Source organism: Mobula birostris, chromosome 3 (assembly GCF_030028105.1).
Source record: "Mobula birostris isolate sMobBir1 chromosome 3, sMobBir1.hap1, whole genome shotgun sequence".
Lineage (NCBI taxonomy): Eukaryota > Metazoa > Chordata > Chondrichthyes > Myliobatiformes > Myliobatidae > Mobula > Mobula birostris.
In genome coordinates, this window is record NC_092372.1 from 115485442 (window position 1) to 115502632 (window position 17191).

Below are 17191 nucleotides of genomic sequence, written 5' to 3' on the forward strand. Positions count from 1 at the left end.
TGAGACCACACCTGGAGTATTGTGTGCAGTTTTGGTCTCCAGGGTTAAGGAAGGACATCCTGGCTGTGGAGGAGGTGCAGCGTAGGTTCACTAGGTTAATTCCTGGGATGTCCGGACTGTCTTACGCAGAGAGGTTAGAGAGACTGGGCTTGTACACGCTGGAATTAAGGAGATTGAGGGGGGATCTGATTGAGACATATAAGATTATTAAGGGATTGGACAAGATAGAGGCAGGAAATATGTTCCAGATGCTGGGAGAGTCCAGTACCAGAGGGCATGGTTTAAGAATAAGGGGTAGGTCATTTAGGACAGAGTTGAGGGGGAACTTCTTCTCCCAGAGAGTTGTGGAGGTGTGGAATGCACTGCCTCAGAAGACAGTGGAGGCCAATTCTCTGGATGCTTTCAAGAAGGAGCTAGATAGGTATCTTATGGATAGGGGAATCAAGGGTTATGGGGACAAGGTAGGAACCGGGTATTGATAGTAGATGATCAGCCATGATCTCAGAATGGCGGTGCAGGCTGGAAGGGCACAATAGTCTACTTCTGCACCTATTGTCTATTGTCTTGAAAATCTTGCCTGACGAATCGGTTGGAATTCTAGATGCGTCCACAATATCCTTAAAAGGGAGGGTGAGCAGCCAGAAGTCGTGGTACATATTAGTACCAATGACATAGGAAGAAAAAGGGGAGAAGTTCTGAAAAAAGAATGCAAGGGAGTTAGGAAGGAAGCTGAGAAGCAGGATCTCAAAAGTAGTAATCTCGGGATTGCTGCCTGTGCCACGTGACAGTGAGGGTAGGAATAGAATGAGGAGGCAGATAAATGTGTGGCTGAAGATTTGGAGCAGGGGCCAGGGATTCAGATTTCTGGATCATTGGGACCTCTTCTGGGGCAGGTGGGAATTGTACAAAAAGGTTGGGTTGCACATATGAATCTGAGGGGAACCAATATTAAGATTAAGATTATGAGGATTCAGTCCTCGTTTATTGTCATTTAGAAATGCATGCATTAAAAAATGATACAATGTTCCCCCAGAATGATATCACAAGAAACGCAAGACAAACCAAGACTAAAACTGACAAAACCACATTAATTATAACATGTAGTTACAACAGTGCAAAGCAATATAGTAATTTGATAGAGCAGACCATGGGCATGGTAAAAAAAAAGTCTCAGTTCTGATAGCCTCATTATCTCATGCAGACGGTAGAAGGGAGAAGCTCTCCCTGCCATGAACCTCTAGCGCCGCAAACTTGCTGATGCAGCACCATTGGAAGCACTCGACCGCAGCGGACTCTGAGTCCGTCCGAAAACTTCTAGCCTTCAACCAGCCCTCCGGCACCCAGCGCCATCCTCTGCCGAATGCTTTGACCCCGCCCTGGCCGCCGAGCAACAAGCAAAGCGGAGGACTCAGGGCCTTCCCCTCCGGAGATTCTGGATCACACAGTAGCAGGAGCAGCGAAACAGGCATTTCAGTAGTTTCACCAGATGTTCCTCCGTACTCTCATGTCTGTCTCCATCAAATCAGGATTGTGCACAGCACTCTACTTGACAGATAATGGACATCATCACCGGAGTGGCCGCTGCGAGCTGCGTCGTGCCACCATCTTTTCCTCCCGACACTTGTGGGCAGATTTACTAGATCTTTTGAGAATGGTTTAAATTAATATGGCAGGGGGACAGGAACCAATATGATTGAACTGAGGATGAGCCAGCAGGTTTACAAGCAGATGAAGGGTGTAACATGAATGTAAAGAATGATTGGGTACAATGCAGACAGAGCAGAGAGTTAAATTGTATCACAGAGGTAAAATTCAAAAGGGAGAAGAATGCAGGACTGAGTTAGTGATTGGTCTGTACGATATTGTGGGCATCACTGAGTCATGGCTGAAAGAAGGAGCTTAACATAGGATATATTTCGTATTGAAAGGACAGGCAGGAAGGCACAGGTGGTGTGGCTCTGTTGGTAAGAGATGGAATTACATATTTAGAAAGAGGTGATGTAGGGTCAGAGAATGTTCAATCTTTGTGGGTGAAGTTAAGAAACTGCAAGGAAAAAAAAACATTATGGAATTCGTATAAAGGCCTCCAAATAGTAGCCAAAGTGTGGGGTTGAGATTGCAAAGGGAGCTGGAAAAGGAATGTAATAAGGGCAATACACAATTGTAATAGGGGACTTCAATATGCAAGGGAATTGGGAAAATCAGGTTGGTGTCGGATGACAGGGGTAGGCAACCATGGCTGACGAGGGAAGTTAAGGACTGGATAAAAACCAAGGAGAGGGCATGTAAGTAGCAAAAGTGAGTGCAAAGTTGGATGATTGGGAAGCTTTTAAATCCCAACAAAAGGCAACTAAAAAAGCTATAAGAAGGGAAAAGTTGAAATGTGAGGGCAGACTAGCCAATATAAAGCAAGATACTAAAAGTTTTTTCAGTTATTTAAAGAGTGAAAGGGAGCTGAGAGTTGGACCATTGGAAAATGATGCTGGCGAGGTAGTAATGGGGGACAAAGAAAAGGCAGATGAACTCAATGGGTACTTTGCATCTGTCTTCACTGTGGAAGACACTGGCAGTGTGCCAGAGGTCCATGAGTGTCAGGGAACAGGAGTGAATGTCATTGCTATTACAAAGGAAATAGTGCTAGGCAAACTGAAAGGTCTTTAGATGCATAAATCACCTGGATCAGATGGACTACATCCCAGAGTCCTGAGAGAGGTTGCTGTAGAGATAATGGATGTATTGGTCATGATCTTCCAAGAATCACTTGATTCTGGCATGGTCCCAGAGGATTGGAAGATTACAAATCTTCACTCTTTAGGAAGGAAGGAAGACAAAAGAAAGGAAATTAAACGCTAGTTAGCCTAACCTTGGTGAAACATAGAAATCTGCAGCACATTACAGGCCCCTCAGCCCACAATGTTAAATGGTTGGCACAAGCTACTCTAGAAACTGCCTAGGATTTCCCGACCGCATAGCCCTTTACTTTTCTAAGCTCCATGTGCCTACTTCAGACTCTTTTAAAATACCCTATTGTATCCGCCTCCTCCACCGTTGCCGGTAGTGCATTCCAAGCACCCACCACTCTGTGTGGAAAAACTTACCCATGATATCCCCTCTGTACCTACTTCCAAGCACCTTAAAACTATGTCCCCTCGTGTTAGCCATTTTGGCCCTGAGGAAAAGCATCTGAGTATCCACACCATCAATGTCTCTCGTCACCTTATACACCTCTATCAAGTCACCTCTCATCCTCCATCGCTCCAAGGAGAAAAGGGCAAGTTCATTCAACCTATTCTCATAAGGCACACTCTCCAATCCAGACAACATCCTTGTAAATCTCCGCACTCTTTGTATAGTATCCACATCCTTTCTATAGTGAGGTGACTAGAAATGAACACAGTACTCCAAGTGGGGTCTAACTAAGGTCTTGCTGACCCTCCACACTGCTAAGAGTTTTAGCATTAATATTATATTCTGTCTTTAAATTTGACCTGATTGTGCCTCCAGTGGTTGGGAAAGTGTTGGGGTCTATTATTAAGGATGAGGTGTCAGGGCACTTGGAGACTAATGATAAAATAAGTCAAGGTCAGCATGGTTTCTGTAAAGGGAAATCCGTTAGAGTTCTTCGTGAAAATAACAAGCAGGGTGGACAAAGGAGAGGGAATGGGTGTCATGTTGAAGACATTTGATAAGGTGTCACACATGAGGCTGCTTAACAAGATAAAATCCTATGGCGTTACAGGAAGGATACAGGCATGGAATACAGAATGGCTGACAGACAGGAGGCAGTGAGTGAGAATAAAAGGGGCCTTGTTGGCTGCAGGTGACTAGTGGTGTTCCTCAGGGGTCAGTATTGGGACTACTAATTTTAACATTGTTTGACAGTAATTTGGATAATGGAATTGATGGCTTTGTGGCACATTTGTAGATGATACAAAGATAGGTGGAGGGGTAGGTAGTGCTGAGGAAGCAATGTGATTGCAGCAGGACTTGGACAAATTGGAAGAATGGGCAAAAATGTGGCAGATGGAATACAGTGTTGGGAAATGTATGATCATGCATTTTGGTAAAAGGAACAATAGTGCAGACTATTTAAATAGGGAGAAGGTTCAAACATCAGAGGCATAGAGGGACTTGGGAAGATTAGAAATGAAATGTTGGCATTTATTTCAAGAATAGAACATAAAAGCAGGGAGATAATGCTGAGCCTTTATAAGACACTAGTCAGGCCACAGTTGGAGTATTATCAACAGTTTTGGGTCCCGTATCTCAGAAAGAATGTGTTGTCATTGGAGAGAGTCCGGAGGAGGTTCATGAGGATGATTCTGGGAATGAAGGGGTTAACATATGAGGAACATTTGGCAGCTTTGAGTCTAAACTCACTGGAATTTAGAAGAATGTGTGGGGATCTTATTGAAATCTACCGAATATTGAAAGGACTAGATAGGGTGGATGTGGAGAGGATGCTTCCTTTGGTGGGGTAATTTCAGCGGTCTAATTCTGCTTCTATGTCTTATGGTCTTATTACAGGATAGATTCTGGCATGGATAAAGCAGTGGCTGATTGGCAGGAGGCAAAGAGTGGGAATAAATGGGAACCTTTTCTGATTGGCTGCCGGGGACTAGTCGCGTTCCACAGGGTCTGTGTTGGGACCTATTCCTTTTACCTTATATGTCAATGATTTGGGTGATGGAATTGATGGCTTTCTTGTAAAGTTTACAGATGATGTGAAGATAGGTGGAGGGGCAGATAGTTTTGAGGAAGTAGGCTGTAGAAGGACTTGGACAGATTAGGTGAATGGGCAAAGAAGTGACAGATGGAATACAGTGTCAGGAAATGTATGGTCATGCACTTTGGTGGAAGAAATGAGAGAGTTGACTATTTTCTAAATGGAGAGAAAGTAGAAAATACTGAGATGCAAAGGGACTTGGGACTCCTTGTGCAGGATTCCCTGAAGTTTAATTTGCAGGTTAAGCTGTGTGATGAAGGCAAATGCAATGTTAGCATTCCTTTCAAGAGGATTAAAATTTGACCCCTTATCTTAGAAAGGACGTGTTGAAACTGGAGAGGTATCAAAAGAGGTTCATGAAAATGATTCCAGGATTGAATGGCTTGTCGTATGAAGAGAGTTTGATGGCTCTGGGCCTGTATTGACTGGGATTCAGAAGCATCAGGAGTGATCTCATTAACACCTATTGAATGGTGAAAGGCCTTGATAGAGTGGATAAGGAGAGGATTGTTCCTATGGTGGGAGAGTCTAAGACCAGAGGACACAGACTCAGAATAGTGGGACATCCTTTTAGAATGGGGATGAGGAGGAAATTCTTTAGCCAGAGGGTGGTGAATCTGTGGGAATTCGTTGCAACAGGCAGCTGTGGATGCCAAGTGTTTATGTATACTTAAGGCAGAGGTTGATCGGTTTTTTGCTTGGTCAGGGCATGAAGGGATACGGGGAGAAGGCAGGAGACTGGGGCTAAGAAGAAAATGAATCAGCCATGCCTGATGAAAGCCAGTGTGCCCAAACCTTTCTTCAAAGGCATTTAAGGAGGTTAGCTTTTTCTGTCACATGGACATCGAAAGGTACAGTAAAATATGATGTTGGCATCAACAACCAACATAGTGTGAGGGTTGTGCTGGAAATAACCCACAGGTGCCAACTTGGCATCCCCACACCATAACCCTAACCAAACATCTAAAGTGTTGTGTTTCTGTGGCACCCTGTCTACCTGTGGCACGAATTTCAGGGATCCATGGACTCGTGTAGAACGTCCTTCCGTTCTACAGGGAGCCATACACTGGAATACCAAGTCCCTCCGTTCTACAGGGAGCCATGTACTCGTGTCCCAACGACCCTCTATTCTACAGGGAACCATGTACTTGTGTAGCAACATCCCTCTATTCTATAGGGAGCCATGCACTCGTGTACCACATCCCTCTGTTCCACAGGGAACCATGTACTCGTGTACCAACGACCCTCCATTCTACAGGGAACCATGTACTCATGTAACAACATCCGTCCGTTCTGCAGGGAGCCATACACTGGAATACCAACGTCCCTCCGTTCTACAGGGAGCCATGTACTCGTGTACCAATATCCCTCTGTTCTACAGGGAGCCGTGCACTTGTATACCAACGTCCCTTAGTTCTAAAGGGAGCCTTGTACTCTTATACCAATGTCCCTCTGTTCCACAGGGAGCCGTGTATCAATGTCCCTCTATTCCACAGGGAACCGTGTATCAATGTCCCTCTGTTCCACAGGGAGCTGTGTATCATGTACCAACGTCCCTACGTTCTACAGGGAGCCATTCACTCATATACCAACATCCCTTCGTGGGAGCCATTCACTCATATACCAACGTCCCTCTGTTCTACAGTATTCCTGCTGTTTTCTCAAGGTGGGCCAATAAGTGGAGACACTCTGTGCACCTTCGATGGGAATCATCAGATATTCCCATTTAGGACTACTACGGCGGAACTGCACAGTCACAGCCATGGATACTTCAGTAATCAACATCATTTAAGATGTTCTTTAAAAAAAAATCTTATCAATACTCAAAGTCGGTGGATCCTGCACTGCAGACATGGGTCATGAGTGCAGTTCCCCTTTGGGAAAAAAAGGAAGTGTGGAAAGCGGGCTTGTCTTGCAGGTATGATTGAAACATGGAGCCCTTAGACTCCCATTCACAACTAACCTGCGGGTGAATGTACAGTCTCTGGAAAATAAAATTGAAGACCTCAGCAGGATGGAAACATGGCTTACACCTGATATTTCGAATGTAACACTGCAGCCCAAAGGCTTCACAATCCACTTCAGAGACAGGACAGCTGAGGAGGTGGAGTATGCTTTATGTCTAAGTCATCATGGTGCGCAGACAGGGTGGTTCTGTCTGAATTGTGCTCATCCAACCTCGAACATCTGGTTTTCTGCCACTGTTTTGCAAAACAGCAAATTTCACGACATTTGCCACTGATATTAAACCTCATGATTCCTAATGACATAGGAAGGCAGGATAGTAAAGAAGCGTGAATATCTACAATGGTGTTTTTCCATGTAGTAGTCTGTGTGATGTTTACATGTGTGTTGTGTTTTCCTATGTAAATGTGTCATGGCAGGGTATTTCTGACTTTTACATTATCTCTGTTAAAAATTATGATGGTGCTTTCAGTTATAAACAGGAGTGGAAGCTGAGCTGGTGTAATGTTCACATTGGCTTTCCCTGGTCTTTCAATGTTATGTTTGCATACCCTGTACCTGTACCATTATCCTGTAAATGCCTGTAACAGAATGAATCTCAGGGTAGGACATAGTAACGTGTGCATGCTTCAACAATACGTTTTAACTTTACTGCAAAGTTAATTCAAGTTTAAAAGTTCAAAATAAATTATTATCAATTATGTCTGTCACCAAATCTACCTTAAGATTCATTTTCTTGCAGGTATTCACAGTAGTAAAAAAACACAACAAAATCAATGGAAAAACAGCAGACAAAGACTGGCAAACACCGAAAAAACACAAGCTGTGCAAATGATACAGAGGACGTGTTTGAAACTGAGTCATAGCATTGTGGAATCAGTTGTGAGTTGATGAGTAAAGTTATCCACACTGGTTCTGGAGTCTGATGGTTGAAGGATAATAACTGTTCCTGAACCTGCTGGTGTGGGACCATGCTCACTCCTCAATGGCAGCAGCAGGAAGAGAGCGTGGCCTGGATGATGGGGCTCCTTGATGATGGATGCTGCTTTCTTGTTACAGTGCTCAGGGATGGGGCAGGCTTTGCCTGTGACAGACTGGGCTGTATCCACCACTTTCTGTAGGCTTTTCCATTCTTGTGTTTCCATACCAGATCGTGACGCAACCAGTCTCTACTGTGTGTCCACAGAAGTTTCAGGTTCAGAGTTGGTTCCTTTGGGAAGCTGTGGGACGGGGGTTGTGTGCTGTGCTGCCAAATTCCAGCGTTGCTCTTGTCCTGTGTTTCTCCAGGCCAAGTTCCTGCCGAACAGTGGGGATTCCACGTTGGCCATGTGTGCCCGAGATGGGCAGATCCGTGTCGCTGAGCTGTCGGCCACCGAATGCTGCAAGTCCACCAAGCGAGTGGCCCAGCACAAGGGCTCTGCGCACAAGGTTGGTGATCCTTCTGCTCTCTCTCTGCTCAAATATTGTAAGGTTCAGAAGCAGCAGGAGGCCATTTGGCCCCTCATCCCTGCTTTCCCATTCATGGCTAATCATCACTCTCCTACACTAACGCATATTCCTCAGTTCCTTCACTGAACCTTGTCCTGAATTTCTGGGGCAGCCAAGTTTCCTCGGCTTCTGATTCAGATTTGGGCTCGTATTCATCCTGTACATAGACAAAGACAGTGAAAGGAAAGCATTGTTTGCATTAACAACCAACACAAGGTGGGGAAGTGCCAAGGGCGACCTGTTAATTTATTAGAGATACAGTGAGGAACGGGCCCTTCTAGCCCAGTTTGACTCTAAACTCATCACAGGACAATTTAGAGTGACCATTTAACCTCACTGGTAGGTCTTTGGTAGCACCCGGAGGAAATCCACACACTCACAGAGAGAATGTACAAGCTCCTTACAGACAGTGCCAAAACTAAACTGCGAACTCCCAATGCCCCCGAGCTGTGGTGGTGACCCAAAGACATTGTTGCCAGATATTTTGGTGCCCCGGCATGAGAGCAGTTAATTCTAAAGATTCATTCTCCAAGCCTCTGTGTCAAGAATTCCTACTCATCCCTGCCCTGAACATCTTTTCATTTATTCCGTGACTATGACCCCTGGTCCTAATTGAGGGCGAGGGGAGTGAGGGACACCCCTGTACCTTCCCTGCTGACACCTGAGGGAGCTGTGTCTGTTTCAGGGGGTTCTGCCCCCAGGAGTCGTGAGCACTTGCTCCCGGTTGAATTCTGCACTGTATGGTTCTTGTCTCCCTGGACTTCCCTGTCGAAGACTCTTGTGGGTTCATGGACCCCCCCCCCCCCCCCCGGCTTGGCTTCTATTGTTTGTAGTCAACAGAATAGATTTTCATTCTTTTCTCATGTGTCCACCAGCTGGGAATTCCGGGAGGCCTCGTGGGCGGTGGGGAGGGGTAGGCTGGCTGGGAGGTGGGATCGTGGGGAGGGGGTGTGAGGGTGGGTGAGGAGTCTGTTGTCAGTTGCTTCTCCTGTGTCCACAGTTGGCGCTGGAGCCCGACTCACCCTGCACTTTCCTGTCGGCGGGGGAGGACGCCGTGGTCTTCACCATCGACCTGCGCCAGGAGCGTCCCGCTTCGTGAGTACTGGGTGCTGGGCAGAGGGGGTGGGCTGTGGGACTGTGGGCAGGGTCTCCATCAGGTTGATTGTCACCTGACTGTCCGTGAAAGAACGTTCTTGTGGACCACAGTACGCTGACAAAAATTTATCACACAGTACATAAAACAAAATTTTACCAAATACAATTCAAAATGTATTTATTTTATTTATTGAGGTACAGCTGGGAATGGACCCTTTGAGCCACAGTCCCCAGATTTAACTCTAGCCTTAACCGCAGGACAATTTACAATGACCAATTAACTTACCAACTGGGAGGAAACTGGAGCACTCGGAGGAAATGTACGTAGTCAGGGGGAGAACATATAAACTCCGAGGCAGCGGCGGGAATTGAATCCGGGTGACCGGTACTGTAAGTCATTGTGCTAACCACTACACTACCGTGCTGCCTAAATTGCATGTAGTGTGTGGCGCAGGTAATCAGTAAACAGCTCGCTGTCCTGGTGATGAGACCTCGGTGGAGGCAGGGTATTTATTAGTGCCTCCGCCTTAGGGAAGAAGCTGTTACCCAGTCTGGCCGTCCTAGTCCTGATGGTTGTGGGTTGGGTGGTAGGATGCTGAAAAGTGCTTCAGGCCCTTCGTCTGCAACGCTCCTCATAAATCTCAGAAACAGAGGGGAGGGAGACCCCGATGGTTTTTACTATGATTTGCGGAGGGCTACTTCAAGGCCGAAGAGACAACTTCAAATCAGGTTGGAGGCAACATCGGATGCATGATAACTCTGGAAGGGCTTGCAAGACATTACTTCCTACAAAGCAAAACCCAATAGCATGAATGGTAGCAATGCTTCACTGTCAGATGAACTCAACGCCTTCTATGCCCGCCTTGAAAGGGAGAATGTAACTACAGCTGTGAAGATCCCTGCTGCACCTGATGACCCTGTGATCTCTGTCTCAGAGGCTGATGTTAGACTGTCTTTAAAGGGAGTGAACCCACACAAGGCGGAAGATCCTGATGGCTCTGAAGACCTGTGCCAACCAACTGGTGGGAGTATTCAAGAACATTTTCAGCCTCTCACTGCTACGGGCGGAAGTTCCCACTTGCTTCAAAAAGGCAACAATTATACCAGTGCCCAACAAAAATAAATGTGGGCTGCCTCAACAACTATCAAGCACTCACATCGACAGTGATGAAATGCTTTGAGAGGTTGGTCATGACTAGACTGAACTCCTGCCTCAGCAAGGACCTGGACCCACTGCAGTTTGCCTATCACCACAATAGGTCAACGGCAGATGCAATCTCAATGGCTCTCCACACGGCTTTAGACCACCTGAACCACACAAGTGTCAATGTTAGGATGCTGTTCATTGACTCAGCATTTAATACTATCATTCCCACAATCCTGATTGAGAAGTTGCAGAACCTGGGCCTCTGTACCTCCCTCTGCAATTGGATTCTCGACTTCCTAACCGGAAGGCCACAATATGTGCAGATTGGTGATAACTTCTCCTCCTTACGATCAGCACTGGCGCACCTCAGGGGTGTGTGCTTAGCCCACTGCTGTACTCTCTATATACCCATGACTGTATGGCTAGGCATAGCTCAAATAACATCTATAAATTTGCTGACAATACAACCATTATTGATAGAATCTCAGGTGGTGACGAGAGGGCGTACATGAGTGAGATATGCCAACTAGTGGAGTGCTGCCACAGCAACAACCTGGCACTCAACGTCAGTAAGATGAAAGAGCTGATCGTGGACTTCAGTAAGGGTAAGATGAAGGAACACACACCAATCCTCACAGAGGGATCAGAAGTGGAGAGAGTGAGCAGTTTCAAGTTCCTGGCTGTCAAGATCTCTGAGGATCTAACCTGATCCCAACATATCGATGCAGTTATAAAGAAGGCAAGACAGTGGCTATACTTCATTAGGAGTTTGAAGAGATTTGGTATGTCAACAAATACACTCAAAAACCTCTATAGATGTACTGTGGAGAGCATTCTGACAGGCTGCATCAATGTCAGATATATTGGAGGGGGCAACTACACAGGATCAAAGGAAGCTGCAGAGGGTTGTAAATCTAGTCAGCTCCATCTTGGGTACTAGGGTATCTTCAGGGAGCAGTGTCTCAGAAAGGCAGAGTCCATTATTACGGATCTCCAGCACCCAGGGCATGCCCTTTTCTCACTGTTGCCATCAACTTGGAGGTACAGAAGCCTGAAGGCACACACTCAGCGATTCAGGAACAGCTTCTTCCCCTCTGCCAACAGATTCCGAAATGGACATTGAAGCTTTGGACACTACCTCACTACTTTTTTTTTAGGAACCTAGAAACATAGAAAACCTACAGCACAATACAGGCACTTTGGCCCACAAAGCTGTGCCAAACATGTCCTTGCCTGAGAAATTACCTTGGGTTACTCATAGCCCTCTATTTTTCTAAGCTCCATGTACCTATCCAGGAGTCTCTTGAAAGACCCTATTGTATCCACCTCCGTCACAGTCGCCGACAGCCCATTCCACGTACTCACTACTCTGCGTAAAATAAAAAAAACACAACAACTTAACCCTGACATCTCCTCTGTACCTACTTCCAAGCTCCATATAGCTGCAACATTACCTCTCGGCTCCTAAACTCAGTCCCACAATTGATGAAGGCCAATACACCATATGCCTCCTTAACCACAGAGGCGACCTGCGCAGCAGCTTTGAGTGTCTTATGGACTCAGACCCTCCACACTGCCAAGAGCCTTACCTTTAATACTATATTCTGCCATCATATTTGACCTACCAAAATGAACCACCTCACACTTATCTGGGTTGAACTCCATCTGCCACTTCTCAGCCCAGTTTTGCATCCTATCAGTGTCCCACTATAACCTCTGACAGCCCTCCACACTATCCACAACACCCCCAACCTTTGTGTCATCAGCAAATTTACTAACCCATCCCTCCACTTCTTCATCCAGGTCATTAATAAAAATCATGAAGAGTAGGGGTCCCAAAACAGATTCCCGAGGCACACCACTGTCACTGACCTCCAAGCAGAATATGACCTGTCTACAACCACTTTTTGCCTTCTGTGGGCAAGCCAGTTCTGGATCCACAAAGTAATGCCCCCTTTGATCCCATGCCTCCTTACTTTCTCAATAAGCCTCGCATGGAGTACCTTGTCAACTGCCTTGCTGAAATCCATATACACTACATCTACTGCTCTACCTTCATCAATGTGTTTAGTCACATCCTCAAAAAAATTCATTCAGGCTCGTAAGGCATGACCTGCCTTTGAGAAAGCCATGCTGACTATTCCTAATCATATTATGCCTCTCCAAATGTTCAGAAATCCTGCCTCTCAGGATCTTCTCCATCAACTTACCAACCACTGAAGTAAGACTCACTGGTCTATAATTCCCTGGGCTATCTCTACTCTCTTTCTTGCATAAGGGAACAACATTCACAACCCTCCAATTCTCGGGAACCTCTCCCGGATATATATTTCTGTTTTTTGCACAATTTAAATCTATTCAATATATGTATACTGCATAAAGTATACTGAATAAGATTTATTTATTATTGTTTTTTCATCTATGTTATGTATTGCATTGAATTGCTGCTGCTGAGTTAACAAATTTGACGTTACGTCACATGCCGGTGATAATAAACCTAATTCTGATTCTGGTTCTATCCCTATGAATTTCACTAATGTTGTTAAGTTTTAAACATGAGTTTATACTGATGCTGAAAATCTTCAGCAACACACACAAAATGCTGGAGACTCAGCAGGTCAGGTAGCATCTATGGAGAGGAATAAGCTGTTGATGTTTCAGACCCTTTTTCAGGACCTGAAGGATGAGGGAAGAAATCAGAAGAAGAAAGTTGGGATGGGGGAGAGTGCAGGCAAGGCCTCCAAGAAGGCCAGAGTCAGGTTTATCATCAATAGCGTGTTATGAAATTTTAAATGCAAGAGATTCTGCAGATGCTGGAAATGCACACACCAAACTCTGGAGGAACTCTGTAGGTCAGGCGGCAAACCAATGGAGGGGATGATGAGGCCAAACTCAGGTTGGCAATGCCTCATTTTCTGTCTGGGTAGCCTCCAACCTGATGGCCTGATTTCTCCAGTTTCTGGTAATGTCTGTCCCCTCCATCATTACTCCTGCCCCCCCACCCCAACCTTCTGCCCCGTTCCTTTCCATTCTTGATGAAGGGTCTTCTCCAGCTTAGTTCCTCTCAACATTTTGTGTGATATCTGTGCTTTGTGGTAGCAGTACACTGCAAGACATTAAAGATGCATAAACGAAGAAAATCTACAGCACATTACAGGTCCTCAGCTGACAGTGATGTGCCGACCATGTATCCTACTCTAGAAGCTGCCTAGAATTTCCCTACCACATAGCCCTCTATTTTTGTAAGCTCCATATTCCTTTCTAGGAGTCTCTTAGAAGACCCTATTGTATCTGCCTGTACCACCTTCGTTGACAGTGCATTCCACACACCCACCACTCTCTGTGTGGAAAAACTTACCCGTCATCCCTTCTACTTCCAAGCACCTTAAAACTATGCCACCTCGTGTTTGCCACTTCAGCCCTGGGAAAAAGCCTCTGGCTATCCACATGATCAATGCCTCTCATCATCTTGTATACCTCTATCAGGTCACCTCTCATCCGTTGCTCCAAGCAGAAAAGGCTGAGTTCACTCAGCCTATTCTCATAAGGCATGCCCTCCAATCCAGGCAACATCCTTGTAAATCTCCTCTGCACTCTTGCTATAGTATCCACATCCTTCCTGTAGTGAGGTGATCAGAACTGAACACAGTACTCCAAGTGGGGTCTAACTAAGGTCTTACATATCTGTAACATTACCTCACGGCTCTTGAACTCAATCCCACATTTGATGAATGCTAACACACTATATGCCTTCTTAACAACACTGTTAACAGCTTTGAGTGTCCTATGGACATGGAGCCCAAGATCCCAAGACCCCTCTGATCTTCTACACTACCAAGAGGCTTACCATTAGTATTCTGTCTTCAGATTTGACCTACTGAAATGAAGCACTTTACACTTACCTGGGTAGAACTCCATCTGTCACTTCGCAGCCCAGTTCTGCATCCTGTTGATGTCCCACTGTAACCTCTGACAACCCTCCAGACTACACAACACCCCCAGTTTTTGTGTCATCAGCAAACTTACTAACCCGCCCTTCTACTTATACATCCAGGTCATTAAAAAGATCACAAATCGGAGGGGCCCAGAACAGATCCCTGCGGCACACCACTGGTCACCGATCTCCATGCAGAATAAGAACCATCTACAACCACTCTTTGCCTTCTGTGGGCAAGCCAGTTCTGGATCCACAAAGCCAGGTCTCCTTGGATCCCATGCCTCCTTACTTTCTGAATGAACCTTGCATGGGAACCTTATCAAATGCCTTACTGAAATCCATATACACTGCATCCACTGCTCTACCTTCATCAATGTGTTTGGTCACATCCTCAAAGAATTCAGTCAGGCTCGTAAGGCACGACCTGTCCTTGACAAGACCATGCTGACTATCCCTAATCAGATTATGTCTCTCCAAATGTTCATAAATCCTGCCTCTCAGGATCTTCTCCAACAACTTGCCCACCACTGAAGTCAGACTCACTATGTATAAGACTAATGTATATCGATTATCAGTGTCCAGAGTAAACTGGGTAACCAGGAAGGGGAGCGGTGCCTGTTGCTTGTTGCTGGGTGAGAGAATGTTGTGATTTCCTCGGGTTTGGGGTTGAGGCCTGGGGCTAAGTTTCTGGTGACAGGGGCAGAGCTGGGCTGCTGTGGGGAGGAGTGTAGCGCTGTGGGAGGGATGGAGAGTGGGGTCCGTGCTTCAGGGAAAGGTGATCTGTGGGAATTCTTGATAGGCGGTTTAACCATGCAAGTTTTGCTGGAGCTTGGAACAGTGAGGGGGGATCTCATTGAAACCTGTTGAATATTCAAACAACCTAGATAGAGTTGATATGGGGAGTATGCTTCCTATAGTGGGGAATTCTAGGACTAGAAGGCACAGTCACAGAATAGAGAGCATCCCTTTAGAACAGAGTTGAGGCGGAATTTCTTTAGCCAGTGGGTGGTGAATCTGTGGAATTTATTGCCACACATTGCTGTGCAGGCCAAGTCATTGAGTATATTTAAAGCAAAGGTGTCAGAGGTTATGGGGAGAAGGCAGGAGAATGGAAGGGCGGAGGAGACCCTGTGCCAAATAGCTTAATTCTGCTCTTCTGTCTCGTGTCTCCCTCCCTCCAGGAAACTGGTTGTGACCAAGGAGAAAGACAAGAAGGTGGGCCTGTACACCATCTACGTTAACCCTTCCAACACGCATCAGTTCGCAGTGGGAGGCCGGGACCAGTTCCTCAGGTGGGGCCTTGGTGATTGATGGAGGGTGGGAGGGGAGGAGAGCAGCCAGATGGCTGTGGTGTCAGCTGGAGTCCAAGTCTGTGCAGTCTCAGAAGCCGACTGCTCAACCGTTAAAACCTCCTCTCCCCACGTGCCCTGTCGTTTGCTTGCACACCACCCCCCACCGACCGACTTGGAGTGCTCTCCCTCTTGCTCACATGTCTGTTCCTATTGCAGGATCTACGATCAGCGCAAAATTAACCTGAACGAGAACAACGGTGTCCTGAAAAAATTCTGCCCCCACCACCTGGTAATGCTCTGCTGTCTCCGTGCCCGGTCTCTGCCTTTCCAAGCGGTGTGCATGTGTGAATTGTTGTGTGCCTGGGCTCCCGCCTGCATGCAGGGGTTGCGGTTGAGGGAGAGTGCACGTTCTCTGTCATTCCTCCTTTGCCCTGTTTTCACTTGTTCCATGGTTCCAACACTTCCCTTCTTGTCCTCAGGTTAACAGTGACTCGAAAGCCAACATCACCTGTCTGGTCTACAGCCACGACGGCTCAGGTGAGCAGACGGGCGGTGGTGGAGGGCATGGGGAAGGAGCCTCCAGTGGAGAAGTATGGGATTGGGGGCAAGGGCAGGTAGGAAGGTGATATCCGTCAAGAGCCAAATTTGGGGTAGCAGCTTCAAATGGCAGGAAGTGACAAAGTCTCTCTTATTTTCAAATATGGGGCTGGATGAACTTCGGATCATTTGGGAGGCAGAGGCAGAAATAAACAGGAGTTACAGGGAGATAGTCACCCCTAAGAGTCAGGAGACAAGTAGCTGGGTGACTGTCAGGAGAGAGAAGGGGAATAGACAGAATGAGCAGAGCACCCCTGTGGCCGTTCCCACCAATAACAAGTACATCGTTTTGGATACTGTTGATGGGGACGACCTACCAGGGACAAGTTGCAGTGGTTGCGTCTCTGGCACCGAGATGGGATACTCAGCTCAGAAGGGAAGGAGGGAAAAGAGGAGAGCAGTAGTGATAGGGGATTCGATAGTTAGGGGGACAGATAAGAGGTTCTGTGGAAGAGATCGAGAATCCCGGATGGTCTGTTGCCTTCCTGGTGCCAAGGTCCGCGATATCTCGGATCGAGTTCTCAGTATTCTCAGGAGGGAGGGTGAGCAGCCGGATGTCGTGTCCATGTAGGGACCAATGACGTGGGTAGGAAGAGTGAGGAGGTCCTGAAAGGCAAGTTTAGGGAGTTAGGCGCCAAGTTAAAGGACAGGACCCCCAGGATAGCAATCTCGGGATCAGTGCCACGTGCAGGCGGGTTTAGAAATAGTAAGATAGCGCAGATCAACACGTGGCTGAAGACATGGTGCAGGAGGGAGGGCTTCAGATTTATAGATAATTGGGCAGTTTTCCAGGGAAGGTGGAACCTGTTCCGGCAGGACGGTTTACATCTGAACTGGAAGGGGACAAATATTCTTGCGGGTAGGTTTGCTGGAGAGGCTCCAGTGGAATTAAACTAGAGACAAGGGGGGAGGGGAACCAGAGTGTAGGAACAGATGTAGGGGAG

At 46.6% G+C, this 17191-nt stretch overlaps 1 protein-coding gene across 1 annotated transcript in view; it reads left to right on the forward strand.

Moving 5' to 3' along the window:
- Positions 1 to 17191, forward strand: part of dcaf8 (DDB1 and CUL4 associated factor 8) — a 51351-nt gene that overhangs the window by 25412 nt on the left and 8748 nt on the right. The window contains exons 4-8 of the mRNA XM_072253232.1: positions 7979 to 8119; positions 9180 to 9274; positions 15540 to 15650; positions 15867 to 15939; positions 16130 to 16187. Coding sequence (XP_072109333.1) covers positions 7979 to 8119; positions 9180 to 9274; positions 15540 to 15650; positions 15867 to 15939; positions 16130 to 16187 — 478 coding nt within the window. The remainder of the gene's footprint in view (positions 1 to 7978; positions 8120 to 9179; positions 9275 to 15539; positions 15651 to 15866; positions 15940 to 16129; positions 16188 to 17191) is intronic.